General features: G+C 43.3%; 3 protein-coding genes and 1 long non-coding RNA gene across 6 annotated transcripts; 1 reads left to right on the plus strand and 3 right to left on the minus strand.

Annotated features, from left to right (window-relative positions):
- Positions 1-493: 493 nt before the first annotated feature.
- LOC127326441 (uncharacterized) lies at positions 494-8,033 on the plus strand. Of its 2 annotated transcripts, XR_011750069.1 has the most exons (4): positions 494-750; positions 1,262-1,504; positions 1,594-1,728; positions 7,788-8,033. It is a non-coding gene; the product is annotated as an uncharacterized lncRNA (long non-coding RNA). The 2 variants fall into 2 exon arrangements; XR_007867849.1 differs by lacking the exon at positions 7,788-8,033 and having other exon boundaries at positions 1,594-1,876.
- On the minus strand, positions 2,803-4,405 carry LOC127326548 (protein trichome birefringence-like 14). The gene is made up of 4 exons (XM_051353393.1): positions 4,258-4,405; positions 4,024-4,143; positions 3,727-3,922; positions 2,803-3,643 (listed from the first exon to the last, which is right to left on the minus strand). The coding sequence occupies exons 1-4, from the start codon at positions 4,403-4,405 to the stop codon at positions 2,803-2,805; spliced, it is 1,305 nt and encodes a 434-aa protein (XP_051209353.1).
- Positions 8,034-9,882: 1,849 nt separating the features above from the next.
- LOC127326447 (protein trichome birefringence-like 14) lies at positions 9,883-19,426 on the minus strand. 2 transcript variants are annotated; one of them, XM_051353302.2, is made up of 5 exons: positions 19,050-19,426; positions 18,629-18,751; positions 17,890-18,012; positions 11,280-11,475; positions 9,883-10,973 (listed from the first exon to the last, which is right to left on the minus strand). In XM_051353302.2, exons 1-5 carry the CDS (start codon positions 19,216-19,218, stop codon positions 10,358-10,360), a joined length of 1,227 nt encoding a protein of 408 aa, XP_051209262.1. In that variant the 5' UTR covers positions 19,219-19,426; the 3' UTR covers positions 9,883-10,357. The 2 variants fall into 2 exon arrangements, with proteins under 2 accessions (XP_051209262.1, XP_051209261.1); XM_051353301.2 differs by having other exon boundaries at positions 9,883-11,189.
- A 614-nt stretch (positions 19,427-20,040) lies between these two features.
- On the minus strand, positions 20,041-22,293 carry LOC127326442 (protein trichome birefringence-like 14). Its single transcript, XM_051353295.2, has 4 exons — positions 22,036-22,293; positions 21,787-21,906; positions 21,042-21,237; positions 20,041-20,948 (listed from the first exon to the last, which is right to left on the minus strand). Exons 1-4 carry the CDS (start codon positions 22,202-22,204, stop codon positions 20,114-20,116), a joined length of 1,320 nt encoding a protein of 439 aa, XP_051209255.1. The 5' UTR covers positions 22,205-22,293; the 3' UTR covers positions 20,041-20,113.
- Between the last annotated feature and the right edge of the window lie 386 nt (positions 22,294-22,679).

Genomic DNA, 22,679 nt, shown 5'->3' on the forward strand with positions numbered 1-22,679 from the left:
TACAAGCTTCGTATGGATCCGAGTCTTTCATACAAGCTTGGCATGGATCCCATTAAGTCATCGAAGGCTTGCTTGTCGCCCGACTTGCTAAGAAGTGTCCAATCATATGGATATTATATCATTTGAAGATACAATTAGCCAACTGTGATATGAACTTCTTTTGAATAGTCATTTTATTACGGGTATTCCAAAGCGACCAACACATCGCCGCCATGCAGATCCACAAGATCATTTCTGTCCAAACGGGAAAATATATGGCTCGAGTCCTCAAACTTCCCACATAGCTCTCTCTGGTAGACGGCCGTGTCTCTTCTAAATTTCGTCAATCGAAGAGCAGTTTGTCCCTGATCATTTGCAAAAGGAAGATTTTGATCTTTCTAGGGATTTTCGAACGCCACCGTGTAGAAAAATGAACTAACTTTTTCAAAATGATAATATCATCATAAAAGTTAGTAGTTCATTTTTATCTGAACCAAACAGACTAGGTATAATATTGGGACACTTTCACCTATATCTGCGATTCTGCGCCGCCGCCACGCGAGCCCCACATGTGGCCTCCGCCTCCACCCGCCTCGCTTGGAGGCGAGGCGCCGACCTGGAGCCGCGATGCGCCTTGCCGCTGGCCTCTCCTCCCTCCAGCCCGCCCTTCTAAGGCCACCTCCCTCTACCTCGTGGAGGCAACACAACGGCTGGGACGCCGCCGAAGCTGAGGACGTGCACCTACAGGAGCGCCCTCACCTCTACTACCAGGTAAAGTGGAAGGGTTTGATGTAGTGCTACCCTCCTCACCATTCTGCTTCCCCGTAGGCGGGATCGAGGTCTAAGGTTCAGGCAAAATTTGAAGTTCGACATGCTGGAGATTACAGTTTTATTTAGTTCCTATGAAGTTCAGGGAAAATTTGTTGCTTTGATGCTTTTCCTTATTTTGAGTGTGCTCAAATATGCCACTTGTATAGTCAAATATTCTTGTTAAGTGCACCGAACATGTTCGTATAGTCAAATGCCGATTGTTTAGTATGTGTCTAACAGAATTATAATTTTATTTTGGGCTTTCAATGCTTTAATGATCAAACTATGATGGATAACTTTCCCAGGTTTATAATAGAGACTTCTGTTCTTGGAGATTTTTTTTTTCTTGCTTTTCTGCATTTATTCGAACAAACATGCATTGAATGGAACAATCACTATGAATTTTTTACAAGTCACAGTGTTGCCAGTTTGCTAGAATCTGTTTTTTAAATCCTCTTCTCTCTGTATGCAGGAAGTGAATATACTATTTGAGTCAAACCTGCCATGAATTGGAGCATTGAGTTAAGATATGATCAATCATTTTATCCTCCTGCAAGCATAAAGAACAGGTTTCACATTGGTCTTGCATGCCCTTGCCTGCATTCCACCGCCAATGAAATGTATCCTCCGCCCTGGGCTGAATCTGAATTTCCTGGATCGCATCCAGTAGTTAAACATACTGGACCAGACCTTGCGTCGATAGGCATATTCAAGCGTAAGGACAAAGCACACCGTTTTACTTCTGTTCCAACTACGTATCTCTAGATGTGTTGCTAACCATGTAAATTGTTTCTTCTCCTGCAGTGCACGAAAAAGCCAGCACCATCAGAATTTTGTTTATATACCTTCTCACCACAAGAGGGCTTTTATTTTGTTAACAAAGATATACATAGCACTTTCAGTGAAGCTGCAATTCACCATCTTAGCCTTTTTCATGAGGTAATTCTGTTTCTTTGGCTTGAAATAGTAGTGGGAGAGATTGCCAGATGCCAGTAAGGTTAGGCTTTATGCAAGCAATATAGTGATCTAAAAACATGATAATGTGTATTCTTTATATTTATGCCACACCTTTGGATCCCTCCAGAAATTTATCTTGAACATTTCCATTTTGTGAAGAACTAAAAACTAACTACAGTCTGTCAGAATACTTGAAAATGTATTTGAAGAGAGCCTGCAACTCTTGCTATACTTTTCGACCTCAGCATCAATTTATCAGGCTCCCGCAAAAAAAAAGCATCAATTTATCAGGAATATTTAGATAATTGGACTTACTAAGAGAGGGGAGTCTTGGGAAAAGAAAATAGGAAATTTTGGTAGTTGGTAGTTGGCAAGACTGAAATGAGAAGGTTTGTTTTTACTCGTCTGCAAGTTTAGAGACAGAGTTCCAGTAGCCGTGACTAGCCTTAGTTATGAGATTCACGAGCTTCTCATCCTCTTCAAAGGACCAGAGCTTCCTCAATTTTTACTTGTAGCAACATGAATGCCCAACATTTGTACAATGCAGAACCTGAGAGCTTGAAATTCTTGGATCTAGTAGGTTTGTGGAACTTACAAAGATTGTAGTTGTGAATTGTGATGGATTTATGCATGTTTCACTGAACCTATCCCTAAAACTTTTGCATTAGTAAAATCTTACTATTTCTATTCTTGTGTTCCCGGTGACGTTTTAGTAATTGTGTGATAGTATGTTATTAGGGCATGGTTTTAGTTTTTTTTGTTTTGACTTTTGTACAGGTCGCTTCTCTATCCCATGTATCCGGCCCAAAGAATATACAATATTTTATCTGCATATCTTTATAAAAATATATTGTGGATACTTAGATACATATAATCACTGTTGTCTAATGCTATACAACATTTTGCACTTATTTCCATCTTCAGATCTGTAGCAAAGATTTATTTGCACTATTTTTTTGATAAGGGTGATTTATTTGCACTATTGTCAAAAAGAGACGTGCATGTGCACATTTAGTAGTGAGGTCAAAAAACTGAAACTGAAATGTGTATCATACTTTAGTACATCTGTGCAAAGAGGAGCTCGTTCCACATATCTGGTATACCAGGAAGGCACCAGTGCAAACAATCGTAAACGGCCCTCTGAGCCTTGACACTATGGTTTGAGATATGGCCCTCACTCCGCAGCTGCGAGATCGCGGTAATATCCAACAGCTTAAGGCGTGTCCCGTTCACCGCGCTTTCTGCAGCCAAATCACCGGAACGATCCTGCAAGACCTCACTTCCACTAGAAAGTGGGATGGTGTTGTCGCATCTTCCACCGGTGTTCCATTCACCATTCACGAAATGCTCCGGCGAAATTGTCCTGAGGAAAACCTTCGTTCGAGGATGGTGTACAAGTTCTGAATCCACCCATCTGGCGATATTGTGCAGTTTGATCTCCCTCGCACGGCTGAAGTCCTTTGCCACGAGAGTTCCATTTCCCACAGGCTTCCCATCGTTGTACAGCTTCCAATGGTTTCGCCAGAATTTCACCCTGTTCCAGTGGTGGCCAGTGTTCAGCACCAGGATATCGAAACTGTGGAGATACTTCTTCAAAAAATCAGCCGGACGATCGATATGCAACACGTTGCTAGTCTTCTTGGTCGTCATGTTCATCAAAGGTTCGTGTTCTGATAGAGTAGGAGACCAGTAGAAAAGGATGGTGGTGTTCGTCTCTGGAAATCGGTAAGCAGAGCCACCAGGAGTGAAAGGACTCGAAGCTTTGACAATGCCGTATTTCTGTCGAACGTCTTCAACTTCAGGGCTGTGTTTGCCGCCTGTTGCAATGCACATCATGGACTGGAACTGCTCTCTGCCAAGCGAATCACCAACAAAAGCAAGAGTTTTGTGCCTCATCCTGTAATCAAATCCTCGGATATGTTACTAACTCCAGGCGATGTTCAAGAAAACTAATTAACCAGAGAAGGGGCCAAATAATACCTGTGCAGAAAGTTTGGCCCTGAGAACTCAGGCATCTGGCAATCATGCGGCTGCCACCGGTAGCCCTCGTAGGAGAAATCCGTCCGTTCCATCCCGCGACAAGACCACATTTTTGATAGCCATTGCTTGCAGGCATTACCTGAGTAGAGTGGCCGCTTCACATCTGCTACCCACTTGCCCTTTGCATAGTTACAGGCTATCAATCAGTGGCAAACAATATTCTGTCAATATTGTGCAGTGAAATTAATCTCTAGAATTTGATGCGCACGCAATTAGAACTCTTAAATCCATATTTACCTTTGTTCCTGCTAGCTCTACTTCTCTGAGCGCGATGGGCGTCATAAGCTAGATCTGCAGAACCTCCTGGTACATCATCATCATCTCCAAGACGGTGCTGCCCATGCTGCAGTAGGAGATCTGATCAGATGTCAGAAAAGTTCATACATACAGGGCCAATTCGTGCATTTTTTCGTCATCATGGATATATCTAACGACTCTATTCACAGGGACAGACATGCATACAGTACGTACCTGGGGTGAAACCTTTCAACGTTATGCCGCTGAAGTTTTTGAGGACTGTGGATACATCCAGCAATAACCAAACAGCAACAGGCAGAATGAGGAGAAGAACACGACCCAAGGATGGTTTGTCGACAAGATGCAGAAACGCGCCGTTCATTTCAGTCAAAGCTAGGGGAAGAAAGCCTTTGCCTGCAGCTCTCTGCTTAAGTAATGCTGTGGATGCCCTGCACCTCGTGTTGGCTTTTCTTAATCGACTGTTTTAGGGGAGAACGTAGTGGGTAGAAGAGATCCGACGTGGGAACCGCGAATGCAGCATTATATATTCCGGAAGACTGGAAGAGATTATTATTGGCTGATCTTGTGTGGTAGAATACAGGGTTGAGTTGACTGCCCTCTGTGCTGTGCTGGAGGGGAATCATGTCACGTGCAACACACAAATAGACAAATAGTGCAAGGAAGTAAGCAACTAAGCAAGATTTAACAACTATATATACTATGCTTTGAAAAGATTTATCGCATAGGAATTGGGTCTTAACTGTATCGTTTCAGTTACATACTTGTCTCAATTGTATCATCTCTGTAGTAACTCGTATCTCAACCGCATGTGTTACTCAATTGTGTCGTATAATAGAAGCCTATAACTCTGACATAATGTAGCCATGAAGAGCAGATTCACACATTCGTATACTTGCTAGTTAGTTATCTTTAACATTTGTGATTAGCACTGGAAAGTTTAAAAATATGAAGTCTTTTTTGAATTTCGAATACCCAAGTATGAAAATCCTAGGCCAGCCGTAGGCATACTGGTACCTTGCTCTGACGATATACTGAAGGTTGTGAGGACAGGGGATGCACATCCAGACATCAATCGGCCGAATGAGGAGAACCACGTGAGGTAAGCATGGCTTGCTGTCAAGAAGCCTCTGCTTGTCTATCTTGCTTGGCTGTGCAAATCCCAGCTGCTTGGAGGTCACAGCATAATTAGGTAATGCTTGCTCATCTCATGTCTGGTTCTTTTACCCGTTTGATCCACCGGAGATCGTTCAATCCTGAAGAGGTCGTGGGCACAACTTGGGAACCACGCAAAGTAGCATCGTTTTGATTTTCTTTATGGAGGAGATTGTTGTCTTATTGCATCTGAAAGTTGACTATCCTGATCTTGGGGTGAGCGAGCAAAATCCCACGCTCGGCGTGCAACACATGACGGGAGGACGCAGCGGAAGATGAGGCGGGGAAAACGCATCACTCAGCCGTGCATGCATCTGATCTGACGTAGTAACATGCAAACATTCAGCACACACTGCATTGCTGAATTCTGTCCGTACAGTAGTATCAGAGTGCGTCAATTAGGCTCCCGAGCTTGTTTTTGTTGAATTCGAAAAGGGTGTGACTATTTCTCTGTTGTTATCAGTCAGATGATGTCAGCAAATCTTAGTTACAACTTATGTTGCAACTCATGACTAGCCCGAATCACGATATGAATCAAATAGTTTAGGACTTAACTAAGCACGAAGTTAGTTCTCAGCTAGGAAATCCCATTCGAAAATGCTATTTTGAAGCAAAAAATAATTTTGCAGACTCCTCTTGTGAACCCTAACCTCTCCCGCACCCTCACCCAACTCTAACCTCTCCCGCACTCGCGTGGCGGCGCCGCGCCACGCCGGGCGGCCGCCTCCTACTTTCCCTCGGCGCCCCCTTGCTCGGTCTCCTCTCCCTCCGCCGTCGCCCAGGACATCGCCGGGCAAAACCCCTGTGTGGCGCGTGTAGGGATTCGTTGCATAGAAAACAAAAAATTTCCTACCGCGAGAACGCAATCCAAGCCAAGATGCAATCTAGAAGACGGGAGCAACGAGGGGATGATCGAGACTCACCCTTGAAGATTTCCAAAGCCTATAAGAGTAGGCTCTTATTGCTGCGGTAGACGATCACTTGCCGCTTGCAAAAGCGCGTAGAAGATCTTGATCACGGTGCCACGATCGGGCAACACCTCCGTACTCGGTCACACGTTCGGTGTTGATGAAGACGACGTCCTTCTCCCCGTTCCAGCGGGCAGCGGAAGTAGTAGCCCCTCCTTGAATCCGGCAGCACGACGGCGTGGTGGCGGTGGCGATGGAGAACTCCGGCGGAGCTTCGCTAAGCGTGCGGGAGAGGTGGAGGAGAGGGGGGCGGCTAGGATTTGGGAGAGGGGTGGCCGGCCACTAAGGGGGTGCGGCCAAGCTATGGCTTTGTGGTGGCTGGCCCCCTCCCCTATGCCCCTCATTATATAGGTGGAACCCCCAAGTGTTGGACTACAAGTCTTCGAATAAGACCCCAACCCAAAACCTTCCATGTAGTAGGGAAACCTACCCAAGGTGGGACTCCCACCCAAGTGGGATTCCCACCCTTCCATGGGGGGGGGGGGGGGGGGGGTGGGGGGTGGCCGGCCACCTAGGTGGAGTCCACCTTGGACTCCCCCCTCTAGGGTTGGCCGGCCAAGGGACTCCGCCTTCCAAATTGATTTCTTCCGGACTTTTCTAGAACCTTCTAGAACCTTCCATAAAATCTTCCGGATCATTTTAAATCTTATAAAATGACTTCCTATATATGAATCTTATTCTCCGGACCATTCCGGAACTCCTCGTGATGTCCGGGATCCCATCCGGGACTTCGAATAATACTTCGAACTCCATTCCATATTCAAGTTCTACCATTACAACATCAAACCTTAAGTGTGTCACCCTACGGTTCGCGAACTATGTGGACATGGGTGAGAACTCTCTCTGACCAATAACCAATAGCGGGATCTGGAGATCCATAATGGCTCCCACATATTCAACGATGACTTTAGTGATCGAATGAACCATTCACATACGATACCAATTCCCTTTGTCACGCGATATTTTACTTGTCCGAGGTTTGATCATCGGTATCACTCTATACCTTGTTCAACCTCGTCTCCTGACAAGTACTCTTTACTCGTACCGTGGTATGTGGTCTCTTATGAACTTATTCATATGCTTGCAAGACATTAGACGAGATTCCACCGAGAGGGCCCAGAGTATATCTATCCGTCATCGGGATGGACAAATCCCACTGTTGATCCATATGCCTCAACTCATACTTTCCAGATACTTAATCCCACCTTTATAACCACCCATTTACGCAGTGGCGTTTGATGTAATCAAAGTACCTTTCCGGTATAAGTGATTTATATGATCTCATGGTCATAAGGACTAGGTAACTATGTATTGAAACCTTATAGCAAATAACTTAATAACGTGATCTTATGCTACGCTTAATTGGGTGTGTCCATTACATCATTCATACAATGATATAACCTTGTTATTAATAACATCCAATGTTCATGATTATGAAACTAATCATTCATTAATCAACAAGCTAGTTAAGAGGCATACTAGGGACTCTTTGTTGTTTACATATCACACATGTATCAATGTTTCGGTTAATACAATTATAGCATGGTATATAAACATTCATCATAAACATAAAGATATATAATAACCACTTTTATTGTTGCCTCTTGGGTATATCTCCAACAGCGCGGTGGCGGCGGTGGCTTTCCTCGGCCTCCTCTGTCGCGGATCGGGGAGGATCGGCGGCGTCCGGCCTTTCCTTCCACGCGACGGTGATGCAGGGTTGCGGCCCTAGGTGAAGCTTCTACGGCTGGCGGCGAAGACAGGTGGTGGCGCTGGCCCATTGGGTCAGGCGGGCTCTCCTTCTTCTCCGTCGATGGCGTGGAGTCTTCCCCGGGCTACCTTCGCTGAGGACGGCTGGGAGGTGGTGGTGTACCCTGCCGACGGCGGAGGGAGGGGTGGGGGCGGGCTGCAGGGGAAACCCTAGGTCCCCTTCTCCTCGCCTATCGGCGGCCGGCAGTGGAGGGCTGACGTTTGGCTACGGTGGTGCCCAGGCGTGTGCAGTGTCTCTGGGGTACGGCGATCTGCTTGGTGTCTCCGGCGGCAGCTATGGCCAGCCCAGGATGGTCGCCGGCGTGGGGGCCTGACCTGAATAAAGGCGGCGGTCCTAGGGCCTCTGTTGGGTGAAGAGGAAGACCTACCGGAGCGCGATCTGGCCGGAGTGTTGAGTTCTGGAAGGCTCCGCCGGCAAGTGTAACAATGTTCTATTGCCTGGAGTTTGCTGGATCGATGGTATTCGGTCGTGCGCACCCATGCTTTTATTCCGACTGTTTGGTGTGGAGGGAGCGGCGCAAAGCTCTTTTCTGTGTTGACACCAAGTTACAGCTGATCCATGGTGAAGCCAGAAGAAGAGAATATCATGAAGGCTGGATTGGAGGACTAGCTAATGGAGGTTCAAGTCTTTGCGCTGTTGAGGGGCTTGTTTGGTGTTCCGGACTTCGCAGCAGTGGTATGAAAGTGGGGGCGGCTACACATGTGAAGTTCGGAGTCTTACCTTTCAGGGTGAAAACCCAAGATCGGGCCTTAACTGGTTGTACATCGCAATATCCTTGTTGAATGCATTGTTTTAAGAGCGAAGACTATCTTCAGGGTGAAAACCTAAGATCTTTGATCGGGCGATGACCATGCTGGTGCACTGTTCCCTTCTTGGAGGTATCGCTTTTGAAGAGTCTGATTTTTAGGTGTTGTCTTGGTGGTGGTTGTATTACTGTTGCTAGGGTTGTGATACTGTAGCGGAAATTTTATTTCTTACTTTTCTTTTTCTCTTTTTTAGCTGTGTGCATCCGTAATGCTTTAGGGCATTGCGTTGTTGCAGAGGCTGAGTGTAATTGGTATTCTTCAATATTAATATATTCCCTTTATCGACAAAATAATAATTTTGCATGTGATCTATATCGCCATAAAGTTGTGCAAAAAAATATTGTTTTGGGTTGTGCAAAAAGGACAAAATTATGATTCCGAGAAGGTGAAACAAACTTGATTTTGATCCCAGATTTTTTTGGTTAATGTGTATAGATTGCATCGGAGCATATGTATGCATACAAATTTACACACACATAGTAGAAATGTAAGTGTGTGTGTGTATTTTTTATGAGAAAAGTTTTTAAAAATAGAGGGCTCCAGGGAGCTCGGGAACTAAAGGGGTTTTTCTCTCAAGTTCTCGACTACTTTGAAACTAGCATTTTGCAGCCCTGTTATTCTGAAACATTGTAGTGATTTTTTTAAAAAAAATGGGGGAAATCTCCGGCCTCTGCATCCAAAGAATGCATACAGCCTTTTATTGCATCATCCAAAAAGAGTAAATAGTTGTGAATACAAAACGATCATAGGATCATGGATCGGCTAAAGTTGCGACATGAATCAACCATCTAAAAAGTGAAAACAAATACGATCTAAGCATCTTGTAATCTATTAATATGCCGCCAACCACCTTGGTTGAAGATAGCCCGAACGACCGTCATCAAGCGAGTGCACCCAGAATCCATACATGCCCGCTGGTCCTACCTGGTTGAAACATTGTAGTGATGCTGGATATAAGTTAACAATATGAGTCTTTTGTGTTCTTGTTCATCTCTTTGCGGGTTTTTTTTTGCTCTAAATATATCGAGAATTCGAGACCAAACATGTCGTGGCCTATTCCAAATCAGATCACCAAGAGGTTCTTATTTCAAGATGCTAATGATTAATGATTACAGATTCTGCTATTACTCATTTGTCTACAAGCAGATGTGACAAAACCCATCACTCAGCCGTGCATGTAACATGGCATGCACACATTCACCAAACACTGCATTGGTCATTTCTGTTCGTACAGTAGTGTCTGAACTACTATATTACTATCTCACAAAAAACTACCATATTACTAAGTCACAACAAAACTTAAGCATTGTGAGGCTTGTCATAGAAGTGTGAGAAACAAACTGAAACAAAAAGTGTGGGAAGCAAACATTCACCAAACGCTAGCCACCATTGAAAGGAGTAATTCTCGATCTCTCCATTTGCCATGACCTTGGAGGTTGCAATACCCCAGATTTTACCGCAACAAAGCTTAGGCACTGAGGCTTGTTGGAAGATTAAACCGAAGCCACAAGTGTGAAAAAAAATGACAAAATATTGTGTCTATGACATGGGAGCAACACACTTCTAAAAAACCGTGGCATACACAGGCCTAGGCATGGTAAACGGTGGCTGAGAACCTAAATCTGTGCAAAGAGGATTTCATTCCAAGTGTCTGGGATACCAGGTAGGCACCAATGCGAACAATCGTATTTGACACTTTGTGAGTTCAAAGTATGATCTGCCACATGGGCTTCGCTTCGTAGTTGTGAGATAGAAGTAATATCCAAAAGCTTAACCCGAGTTCCAGTTACTGCATGCTCCGCAGGTAGGTCACCTGAATGGTCCCCGAAGACCTCGCTTCCACTAGACAACGGGGTGGTACTATTACAGCTACCCCCAGTGTTCCAGTCGCCATGTAGAAAATGGCTTGGTGAGTTTGTTCTCAGGAAAACTTTCATATGAGGACGATGTATGAGTTCTGAATCCAGCCATCTTACGATGTTGTGCAGCCTAAGGTTCCTGAATGGGCTGAGGTCTTCCGGCAGCGTACCTTTTACTAGAGGCTTGCCATCAGCATACAACTCCCAGTTATTTTGACTGAATTTCACTTTGTTCCAGTGATGGCCAGTGTTGAGAACAAGGGTATCAAAACTATGGAGATACTTCTTCAAGAATCTTGCTGGACGATCAAGATGCAGTGCGTAGCTTGTCGACAAACTTGTCGTGTTCGTCAATGGCTCCAATTCACATAGACTAGCAGACCAATAGAAAAGAACAGTGGTGTTAGTTCCTGGAAATCGATAAGCCAAGGTGTGACCTTTTGGAGCATGTGGAACTTTGGCAAGACCATATTTCCGCCCAACCTTTTCAACCTTAGGGCGTTTACCGCCTGTAGCTATGCACATCATAGACAGAAACTGCTGTCTACCAAGCGAATCACCCACAAAAGCTAGAGTTTTGTGTCTCATCCTGTAAGCCTTAGAAGTAAGATCTCAAGAAAACTACGCTATTATTCAATCCTTCAAGGTGATGAAAAACGAAGCTAAGATGGTACATTACCTATTCAAAAAGTTCAGCCCTGAAAACTCCGGCATCTTACAACCATATGGCTGCCACCTGTAGCCCTCGAACGATAAATCTGTCCGACCCATCGCGTCGCAATTGTATTTTTTTGGCAGCCATCGCTTGCACTCATAACCGGAGTAGAGTGGCCGCTTCTCATCTCCTATCCACTTGCCTTTTGCATAGTTACATTCTACCAGGTAAACAATAATAACATTATTGATGTGTTAGATGTGAAAGCTGAAACGAATAGCTTGTCGGTAGTGGAGAGAGAAATGCTAAAAATGCTAATGAAAAGCTAAACAAATTAAGAAGAGAAGAAGAGTACAAATGGGCGCAACGAGCTAAAGTTAAACATATCCAAGAAGGGGGGAATAATACGAGATACTTCCATTTGATTGCAAATGGGAAACATAGAAGAAAGAAAATATTTTAATTAGAACAACAGAAGGAACTATTGTTGGAGAAGACAATTTGAAAGTCTATATTACTGAATTCTATAAAAAATTATTCGACTGTTGAGTATGAGATCTTGACAGCTCCTTTTTCTGAGGAGGAAGTCCATGACGCACTTTTCAGATGGAACGTAATAAAGCGCCGGGGCCTGATGGTTTCCCGGCTGAGTTCTACCAAAAATCTTGGGTTGTAATAAAGGATGACTTGATGGCGCTATTTAATCAGTTTAGTACCGGGGAATTGCCTCTTTACAAACTGAATTTTGGCGTCATTACATTATTACCAAAGAAAGAGGATGCGGTGCAAATACAACAATATAGACCAATTTGTTTACTGAATGTGTGCTTTAAAATATTTACCAAGGCAGGTACAAATCGTATAACTGGGATTGTCCCAAGAGTTATAAAATCAACACAATCAGCCTTTATGCCCGGAAGGAATATTTTAGAAGGGGTGGTCATTCTTCATGAAACTATTCATGAGTTACATAATAAGAGAAGATGGATGGGGTTTTATTTAAGATTGATTTTGAAAAGGCTTATGATAAAGTGAAATGACCATTCTTACAACATACTTTGAAAATGAAGGGGTTTGCTCCTGAATGGTGTAGGATGATCCAACAATATGTCCAAGGGGGAAGTGTTGGTGTAAAGGTAGATGATGACATCGGTCATTATTTTCAGACAAAAAAAGGTTTGAGACAAGGTGATCCACTGTCTCCGATTCTTTTCAATATTGTTGTGGACATGCTTGCCATCATTATTGAGAGAGCAAAAATTGATGGTCAAGTAGGGGGACTTATTCCTCATCTTGTTGAGGCGGGAATCTCTATTTTACAATATACCGATGATACTATCCTTTTCTTGGAACATGACCTACAGGAAGCTGTGAATATGAAACTAATTTTATGTCTTTTTGAAGAACTATCAGGGCTCAAAATTAATTTTCACAAGAGTGAGATTTTTTGTTTTGGTAAAGCAAATGATGAGGTGGATCTGTATAAACAGATTTTTGGATGTGATGCTGGCTCTTTTCCTTTTAAATACTTAGGTATTCCTATACACTTTAGAAAGCTTAGAAATTCTGATTGGTACCCAGTGAAGAACCGATTTGAAAGAAAATTGGGATGCTGGAAAGGCAAATTATTGTCCTATGGGGATAGACTTGTTCTTATCAATTCAGTTTTAACAAGCTTACCTATGTTCATGTTATCTTTTCTAGAGATACCTGTTGGGGTACGGAAAAGATTGGATTTTTATAGATCTAGATTTTTTTGGCAATGTGAGGAAAATAAAAGAAAATATAGACTTACCAAGTGAAATATCGTTTGCAGACCTAAGGATCAAGGGGGTCTAGGTATTGAGGTCCTTGAACTTAAAAATAGATGTTTATTAAGTAAGTGGCTTTATAAACTTCTTAACGAACAAGGGGTGTGGCAAGAGTTACTGCAGAATAAATATCTACGACAAAAGACCTTATCTGAGGTACAAGCTAAACCAACAGACTCTCCCTTTTGGAAGGGATTGATGAGGGTTAAGGACGATTTTTTTAGTAGAGGATTTTTCCAGGTAGGTAATGGAGCAAATACCCGTTTTTGGGAAGATACCTGGTTAGGTAAAATACCACTAGCCCAACAATATCCTTCTTTATATAATATTGTGCGTCACAAGAATGTAACGGTAGCTCATGTGTTATCTCAAACGCCTCTGAATATCAGTTTCAGAAGGCTGTTGGTGGGGAACAAATATAATTTATGGTTACAATTATGCCGAAAGCTTATGAGGATTAATTTATCTGATGAGAATGATCGGTTTGTTTGGACGTTGACAACAAATGGTTTGTTTACAGTGAAATCTATGTATGAGGATCTTATGAATGACCATACACCCTTCTTGCGAAAATATCTTTGGAAAGTTAAAGTTCCCCTAAAGATAAAAATATTTATGGTTCTTGAGCAATAAGGTTTTACTTACTAAAGACAACTTAGCTAAAAGAAGATGGCAAGGATGTACAAAGTGTGTTTTCTGTGGTGAACATGAGACTATTGAGCATTTGTTCATCACTTGTCCGTTAGCTAAAATACTTTGGCGTACGATTAACTTTACTTTCGCTCTCCCACCTCCAACCAATATTACGAATATGTTTGGTAATTAGCTAAATGGAGTGGATAGAAAATCTAAGGCATTCATCGGTATTGGGGTTTCTGTCTTATGTTGGTCTATATGGAGGGTGCGGAATGATATTATATTTAACAAAAAAAATTATTTCCACTTTTTGCAGGTTATCCATATGGTGGCACATTGGGTCCAGTTGTGGGCTCTCCTGTCACCGGAGGGACAGTGGGTGACATAGGCATCCCCAATGGGTCTGCCGAAGATAGTACCCGGGGTTTACTGAAGGCCCACTACCCGAAGAATAAGAAGATTCGGAAGCCCAAGATATTATTAGGGAAAGCTAGAGTTGTAATAGGAAGCATTATTTGTAATCTTGCGGGATGAGTTAGAAACCTTCCCGGACTCTGTAACTTGTACAATACGAATCTCTCGGCTCCGCCTCCTATATAAGGGGGAGTCGAAGGACAAAGAAAGCATCAAATCATTGTTTCTCAAACCCTAGTTTTCATAATCGTCGAGTACTTTTCGGCTGAAACCTTCGAGATCTACTTGCCCTCTACTTCCAACTAAACCCTAGTCTACAACTCGTAGGCATTGACAAGTTAATACCTTGTCAGCGGGATGCTATGGCTACTGGATGCACACGGCTCCAGATGGTCGCTCAGGATATCTTGTGCTAGGCTGGCTGGCGGCACAGTAGACGGATACTATGATGTGTACTCTGTCTTTCTTAGTTTTATTTCGCTGGTTGATTCTTATATCAACTCTAGGCGATGCCTGAGATGTTATAACTTTGTACTCTTATACGGTTAATAAAAGGCCGTGTGCATCATCATGATGCAGAAGCCGGGGTTTCACTCCCCATTTCGAAAAAAAATTATAAATTACTTTAGGCTGTGGAAAGTAATTTTCAGAATTAGCAAGTGCGATGTGCACATAATAACCCATCAAATGATCAATTGTCCAACGGTCTCACCAAGTCATTGGGAATACAACAACTGCGAGCGCCATCACACAATCTCAACCTCATTAGTTGTGATTAAGAGGAATGTTAAAAAATTAGTTTGTTTGTTTACATGGTTTGATTAGAACGTAGGTAAGTTGATATCTTGACCCTATTTTGGTACTAATCTTACACTCTCCCATGTAATGCTTGTGATATATAGTGCCTCATATGCCACTGGGCGTGGAACTAGGCGAAACAATCTATTGTAGTAGTTTACAAAGGTGTGGAGAGAGAGGAGAGGGGCAGTGTGCAACCATCTTCTCATATACTTCATCCGACGGCGTCATCTCGTGTAGCAAGGGTGAGAAGGTTGGAGATAGATGGCGAGTTTGGGGTGGTGGTGGCCGCGCCTCTCAATCGAGTCACCCTACGACTAACCCATCAAGAGAAAAAACCCTAACTATATTATATGATACTTCGGTTTATAGCAGATTAGCATGATATATAGAAGGTCAACTTCGAGTCAGCCTCCACTCCAAACATATGGATGGAATTATTTTAAGGTGGACTTAAAAAAGGCTTGTGATAAAATTAAATATATTTTCTTACAATAGGCGAGGCACAAGGTTTTGCTACTGAGTGGTGCAATTGGATTGTCTAGTGTGTTCAAGGTGGAACTATGGACATTAAAGTTAATGATGGCATTTGCCATAACTTGTTGACTATGAAGTTGTTGAGACAAGTTGATTCAGTGTCACCAATCCGTTTCAATGTTATTGTTGGCATGTTTGACATCCTTGTTGCGAGGCAAAGGAGAATTGTCCAGTTGGAGGCCTTAACGCTCATCCGATTGATGGTGGTGCCTTCCACCATTAGTTTAATGTGGGTTGGCTCAGATTACTTAGTGTTGCAAGCCTAGGAGGATAGCGCGCTAGGGATGCAGATGAGCTATTATCGCCAAGCTCCTTAACCTAATGCGCCCGAACAACAGGGGGGCTTAGCATGGGGTATGTCCTAATCCTTTCGCCCCTTCAAGACCGGCTAATTCAATGTACCAGAGCAAGGGTAAGATAGGATCGTATTAGTGAGCCGTGGGAAAAGTGTTTTTTCTTGCTTCGATTGGACAGACCCAAAAGTAACATGAATCATTTCTCCTCTATCATTTTCGTAAACCATGATATGGGAGATGCGGTAAATATGAAATTGTTTCTTTGTATCTTTGAACAATTCTTGGGTATATAAAACTATATTTTCATAAAAGTGAAATATTATGTTTTGGTCAGGCCAAAATGGTCAAAAACTAGTATACACACTATTTGGTTGCGATGCAGGATCATTTCCTTTGCGTTATCTCGAAACTCCAGTCCATTACCAAAAGTCGCCAATGAGGAGTGCAAGGAGGTGGAGGATAGGTTTCAGAAAAAAATAAACAGCAGGAAGGATAAGCTTATGTCCTATGGGGACAAGCTAACCCTAATTATAGTTCGCTTACTAGTTTACCAATGCTTGTGTTTTCTTGTTTGATTTGTCTAAAGGGTCGCGCAAGAGGTTGACTATTACAGATACATATTCTTATGGCAATTTGATGAGAACAAGAAGAAATTTCGGTTGACGAAGTGGAGTATAATATGTAGACCAAGAGATCAAGGTGGTCTTGGTGTGGAAAATCCTGAAATCAACAATAGATGCTTCTACAGCAAATGGTGTCAAGCTATTAAATAAAGAGGGGTATTGCAAAAGTTTTTACATAATAAATATCTTCACTCTAAAACTCTCTCACATGTGATGGTGAAAACTTTTGATTCTCCATTTTGAAAATGACGTCTACCAGTTAAACAGGAGCTTTTATCCAAGGCTTGTTCATTTTAGGTAATTGTACAAACACCAGATTTTGGGACGATGTTTAGCTAGGAAATACGCCTCTAAGCCAGCATATACACATGCTATATGGCATTGTGCATCAGAAGCGATCATTGACTGATAACAAATAGACGATCTAGTTGAATTTAGTCCAGCGTCTAATGGTTGTTGATCGATCTATGGAACCAAACATGTTTAGATGGTATCATTATTCTTCTAGAAAAACTTATGTTGAGTCCATGTATTCTAAAATCGTTAATGAAAACATTGTATTTGGGCAGAAACACATTTGGAAGTTGAAGGTTCCTCTTGAACATCCTCAATTCGTACTTGAGTGAGGAGTGATTCTAACGAAAGATATTTTAACTAAGTGAAAATGGAATGGTAGTAAGAAGTGTATGCTTTGTGATTGTGAGGAAATGATTCGTCATTTACGTTTCTCTTGTCCTTCCACAATTTTGTTATGGGAAACTGTTCATCTAGCATTAACCTACCTCCTCCAACTAGTATCCAGAATATTTCTTGGAACTGGTTGACGGGTGTTAGCAAACTAGTTAAAGCGCATATACATGTGTGAGTGAGTGTATTATATTGGTTGATTTGGAATTGTTGCAAAGATACCGTGTTCAATAAGGCCAAATATTTTAACTGCTTGCATGTTCTCCACAATACTGTATATTAAATTACGTACTTGGTTCTCACTTGAGACGCGGGGGAGCTTAAGCACAGAGTGCACCCTACTAGAAATGGTCGCACGGGATTTACTCAGCCGGTTTGGTTGGCAGTTTAGAGATGAGGTATGCATAAGTGCTATTTGTAATCTTGTTCATACGTGATCGATGTAGCTCTCGTGTATATTTTTGTGTTCCAAGTCTTGTAACGATTAAAACTTTTACAATAAAATGGTTGTGCGGACCAATTGATCGAGTGACTAGGGGCTTCGCCTCATTTTTTAAAAAGAGTCGGCCTTGATCTTCTCCGCTTATTTTTAGGACTTGTTTGTTTTACGATTTTTCTTTCAGAGTTCAGTTTGTAATTTCGTAAATAGCTGCCTATGATAAAATGAAGCATCTAGGCCTCTCGGGGCAAAGATTTTTTTCAGGGTTCTTTGAGATTTGACAATATTTTCTTAAGTGGCTTCAGGGAGCTCGGGAGGTAATATAAGAACTTATATGGAGCAAATGGGCAGATATGGTGTAGTGTAAGCAGCACATGGCACAGGCATATTTACCTTCACCCTGCTTGTATGTACTTTTGTGGATGCGACTGTCGTCATAAGCTGGACCTGGAGACCCAACTAAATTTCCTGTTACATCATTCCCGGGACGCCGCTGCTCTTGCCGTTGTAGAAAACCTGGTGCCAGAAAAGAGCATAGGAGAAACAAGTCACTAACCTTTCTCTCCCATTATAAAGAAAAAAAACTTAAATGCCTTGGGCAGCTGGGTCTGCCCTCAATTCAAATGGACAAGGGAACATTTGTAACGGATTTTGTGCCCACGGCCCCGATGATTAGAGGCCGACTCAAGATGATAGATGGCAACAACTCTAGTCCTCGATGCGGATGCGACATCAGGTTTCGTTCAACATCCATCGGAGGCTCTTTGACGGTCTCGCGCCGGTAGCCCACTTCCTCCCTACTTCAAGTGGTTTCGTTCCCGTCTGCAGGCCTTGCGCAGGGGTGACAAAGGACCTGATTTCTTTTTCTCAAAAAAAAAAAAGAAGGGTTTTCTCTGCTTATTTGCAGGACTTGTCTGTTTTACAGTTTTTCTTTCATGGTTCAGTTAGTAATTTGGCAAATAGCTGCCTATGGTAAATGAAGCATCTAGGTCTCTCGGGGCAAAGATTTTTTTCAGGGTTCTTAGAGATTTGACAATATTTTCTTAAGTGGCTCCAGGGAGCTCGGGAGGTAATATAGCACTTATGGAGCAAATGGGCAGATATGGTGTAGTGTAAGCACAAGCATATTTACCATCACCCCGCGTTGCTGTAGTTTCGTGGATGCGACTGTCGTCATAAGTTGGACCTGGAGACCCAACTGGACCTCCTGTTGAATCATTTCCAGGATGCTGCTGCCCTTGCCGCTGTAGAACACCTGGTGCCAGAAAAAAGGACATACGAGAAACAAGTCACGCATTTTTCCCTGCCATTATAGGAAAAAAAAACTTAAATACGTTGGCTCGCTGGGTCAGCCCTCAGTTCAAATGGACAATATAAACGTTCGCAATCGATTTCGTGCCAGCGGCCCGATTTAAACGAACCAAAATAAACATATTTTATGTCTGAAATAGATCGAACAGCGGGGAAGATCCTCGAAGAACACCAACGCCTGCGAAGCAAGATGGACCTTTAGGTTTCTAACGAATCTGTTTGATAGAGATACACGCACGTACCTAAGCCTCGGGAGAAAGCTTGCCGTTGCTCTGGCGTTATGCTGAAGTTAGTAAGGACTGGAGATCCACCCAGCAACGCCAAAACAACAGTGGCGACGCCGAGGAGGAAGACGACAGGACCCAACCATGGCTTTTCGACAAGAAGCCTGTGAAGAAATCCGCCTTTCATTTCCTCCTAGGAAGTATCTGTAGGAAGCATGAGGTTCTTTTTGTCTGGTCAATCGATCGCGGGAGAGGGAGATCGTCTGGATATGTTGCCCAGCTTACTCACGCAGCTTTTGGTTGAGGGAAGACAAGGTGGGAAGCAGAGATGGGCGTGGGAACTGCCAGCTTGTGGTTGAGGGGGAACGCTTGTTGTGTCGCAGAGTGTAGGACTGAGTTGACTCTCCTATGTGTTGTGCTGGCGAGGAATCATATCACGTGCAACACGCAACGCAGACCGTGCAAGGAAGAATGCGGGCGGCGGGCCGGGGAGCGCACGGGATCGAAGGACTTAACAACTATGTCCTTCCAAGTTCGAAAAGCTTTATCTCGTATGAATTGAACTGGATCTTAACACTATCGTTTCAGTAAGATGCTTGTCTCAGTCCTCTTGTAACTGGTATCTCAGCTGCTGCGTTGCATGAGTTTCTCCAAAGAGCATCTCTAGCAGATCTCATTGTCGCTATTTGCATTCTGACAACCACTCCCAACTGTTATTTTGTATTGTTTAATTACTTTTCTGTAGGTATAACTGTATAAGGCGAGGAAGCCATAGATCCCAAATCAGGGATCCCCATCTCTCTTGTAATCTGGTTAATTAATACTAGCTGACATTGAAATGATTAATTCCCGAGCTGTCCAATGCCATGACCTTGGAGGTCGTAATACCTCAGAATTTACCAGAACAGAGCTTAGGCTTTGAGGCTTGTCATATAAGCGTGGAAAACAAAAACGAAGCCACAAGTGTGAAATTTCAGTGACAAAATATCGTGTCTATGACATATGAGAGCAACACACTTCCAAAAATTCGTGGCATACATAAGCATAGGCATGGTAAACTGTGGCTGAGACCCAAACGTTACCTAAATTTGTGCAAAGAGGATTTCATTCCACATGTCTGGGATACCAGGAAGGCACCAGTGCGAGCAATCGTATTTAACACTAAGTGACTTTAAAGTATGATCTGCGATATGACCTTCGCTTCGTAGCTGTGAGATAGAAGTAATATCCAAAAGCTTAACCCGAGTTCCAGTTACAGCATGCTCTGCAGGTAGGTCACTTGAATGGTCTTCCAAGACCTCACTGCCAGCCGACAATGGGGTGGTGTTATTACAGCTACCCCCAGTGTTCCAGTCGCCATGTAGGAAATGCCTTGGTGAATTTGTCCGCAGAAAAACTTTCATATAAGGACGACGTATGAGTTCTGAATCCAGCCATCTTACGATGTTGTGCAGTTTAAGGTTCCTGAATGGGCCGAGGTCTTCCGGCAGCGTACCGTTCCCTAGAGGCTTGCCGTCAGCATACAACTTCCAGCGATTTATGCTGAATCTCACTTTGTTCCAGTGATGGCCGGTGTTGAGAACAAGGGTATCAAAAGAGTGGAGATACTTCTTCAGGAATCTCGCTGGCCGATCGAGATGCAACGCGTAGCTTTTCGCTGACCTTGTCGTGTTCATCAATGCCTCCAGCTCACATAGACTAGGAGACCAATAGAAAAGAACGGTGGTGTTAGTCCCTGGAAATCGATAAGCCCAGCCATCAATTCTTCGAGCAGGTGGAGCTTTGACAAGGCCATATTTCCACCCAACGTCTTCAACCTTAGGGCTATGCTTACCCTTTGTAGCTATGCACATCATAGACATAAACTGCTGTTTACCAAGCGAATCTCCAATAAAAGCTAGAGTTTTGTTCCTCATCCTATAGTAAGCCTCAGATGTTAGATCCCAAGAAAACTACACTATTATTCAAGCCTTCAAGGTGATGTAAAACGGAACTAAGAGGGTCCAGTACCTGTCCAGAAAGTTTGGCCCTGAAAGCTCGGGCATCTCACAACCATGTGGTTGCCACCGATAGCTCTCGAACGATAAATCTGTCCGCCCCATCGCGCCACAATTGTATTTTTTAGGTATCCATCGCTTGCACTCATAACTGGAGTAGAGTGGCCGCTTCTCATCTGCTATCCACTTACCTTTTGCATAGTTACATTCTACCAGGTAAACAAGAGTAACTTTATAAATTACTTTAGGCATTGGAAAGCAATCTTCAGAATTAGCATGTCTGATGTGCACATAATAAAAATGTTAAATTCATGTTTGGGAAGTGTTAATTGCACAAAACTATGGATTGATAGCTAGGACCTCTCACTTAAGAAAAGGTATTGTATGAATTTTCTGAAGAAATCATGATTGTCGCCTAAACTTTCGCCGCAAGACCAGATAGCTCCGTCTGTCCTATACAGAGCAATTTTTTGCACCTTTTGCTTATGAAGCCATGGTCGTACATTACACATTATATATTATCCCTCTCACTCACTCACTCACTATCACACTCGCTCTTATTTATCATTCTCTCGGATCCTCTTAGAGCGTCTTTAGCAGATCCCGGAAAAGGCCCCAAAATTGGATAATAACTACTTTTTCCAGTTTTGGTCGACAAAAAGTGCACAAAATAGATCCATAATGCTGGATAGTTTATCCAGCATCCCCCATGCCCACCCCTGAGAACCTGGTGTAATGTAAGCAGCACATGGCATTACCATCATCCCTTGTAGCTGTTTTCTGACTGCGACTGTCGTTATAAGTTGGACCTGGAGACCCAACTAGACCTCCTGATAGATCATTCCCAAAACGTTGCTGCTCCTGCTGCTCTAGTAAACCTGGTGCCATAAAAGAACATACAAGAAACAAATCTCAAGTCATGTACGATGGTCGAAGAACACAAACGTCAGCGGACCAAGATGAACCTCTAAGTTCCTAACGACTCTGTTTCATAGAGATACACGTACCTAAGCCTTGGGAGAAAGCTTTTCGTTGCTCCGGCGTAATGCTGAAGTCAGTGAGGACTGGAGATCCACCCAGCAATACCAAAACAACAATAGGCATGGCGAAGAAGAGGACGACCAGACCCAGCCATGGCTTGTCGACGAGAAGTTTATGAATAAAGCCGCCTTTCATTTCCTCTTAGGAAGTAGGAAGAAGGGTTTTTTTTGCCTGGTAGATCGATCTCGGGAGAGGGAGATCGTTTGGATATGTTGCCCAGCTTACTCACGCAGCCTGTGGTTGAGGAGAGAACGTGGTGGGAAGCAGAGATGGACGTGGGAACTGCGAACGTAGCACTACTCTGATTCTCCATGAGATTATTGGCTTATTGTCGTTGGGTTGTTAGTTGACTCCTCCCCTGTGCTGTGCTGGCGACGAATGATGCCAGCCTGCTCACGTGCTAACATAAGAACAGAGGAATGGAGCAGAGCAACGAAATGAGGCGTGGGAAGTGAGCAACGACATACACTATACCCTGTATCGAAGTGTTAGGATTTAGCAATTCCTCAAATAACGGGTGCATATAGGTGTAAGAGCATGTCTAACAGGCCCCGTATTTTTTCGTCCCGTAAAACCCGAGTAGAGGGCCCTGTATCCGGTTTTCACCGGC

This window comes from Lolium perenne, unplaced genomic scaffold (assembly GCF_019359855.2).
Source record: "Lolium perenne isolate Kyuss_39 unplaced genomic scaffold, Kyuss_2.0 unplaced23, whole genome shotgun sequence".
Lineage (NCBI taxonomy): Eukaryota > Viridiplantae > Streptophyta > Magnoliopsida > Poales > Poaceae > Lolium > Lolium perenne.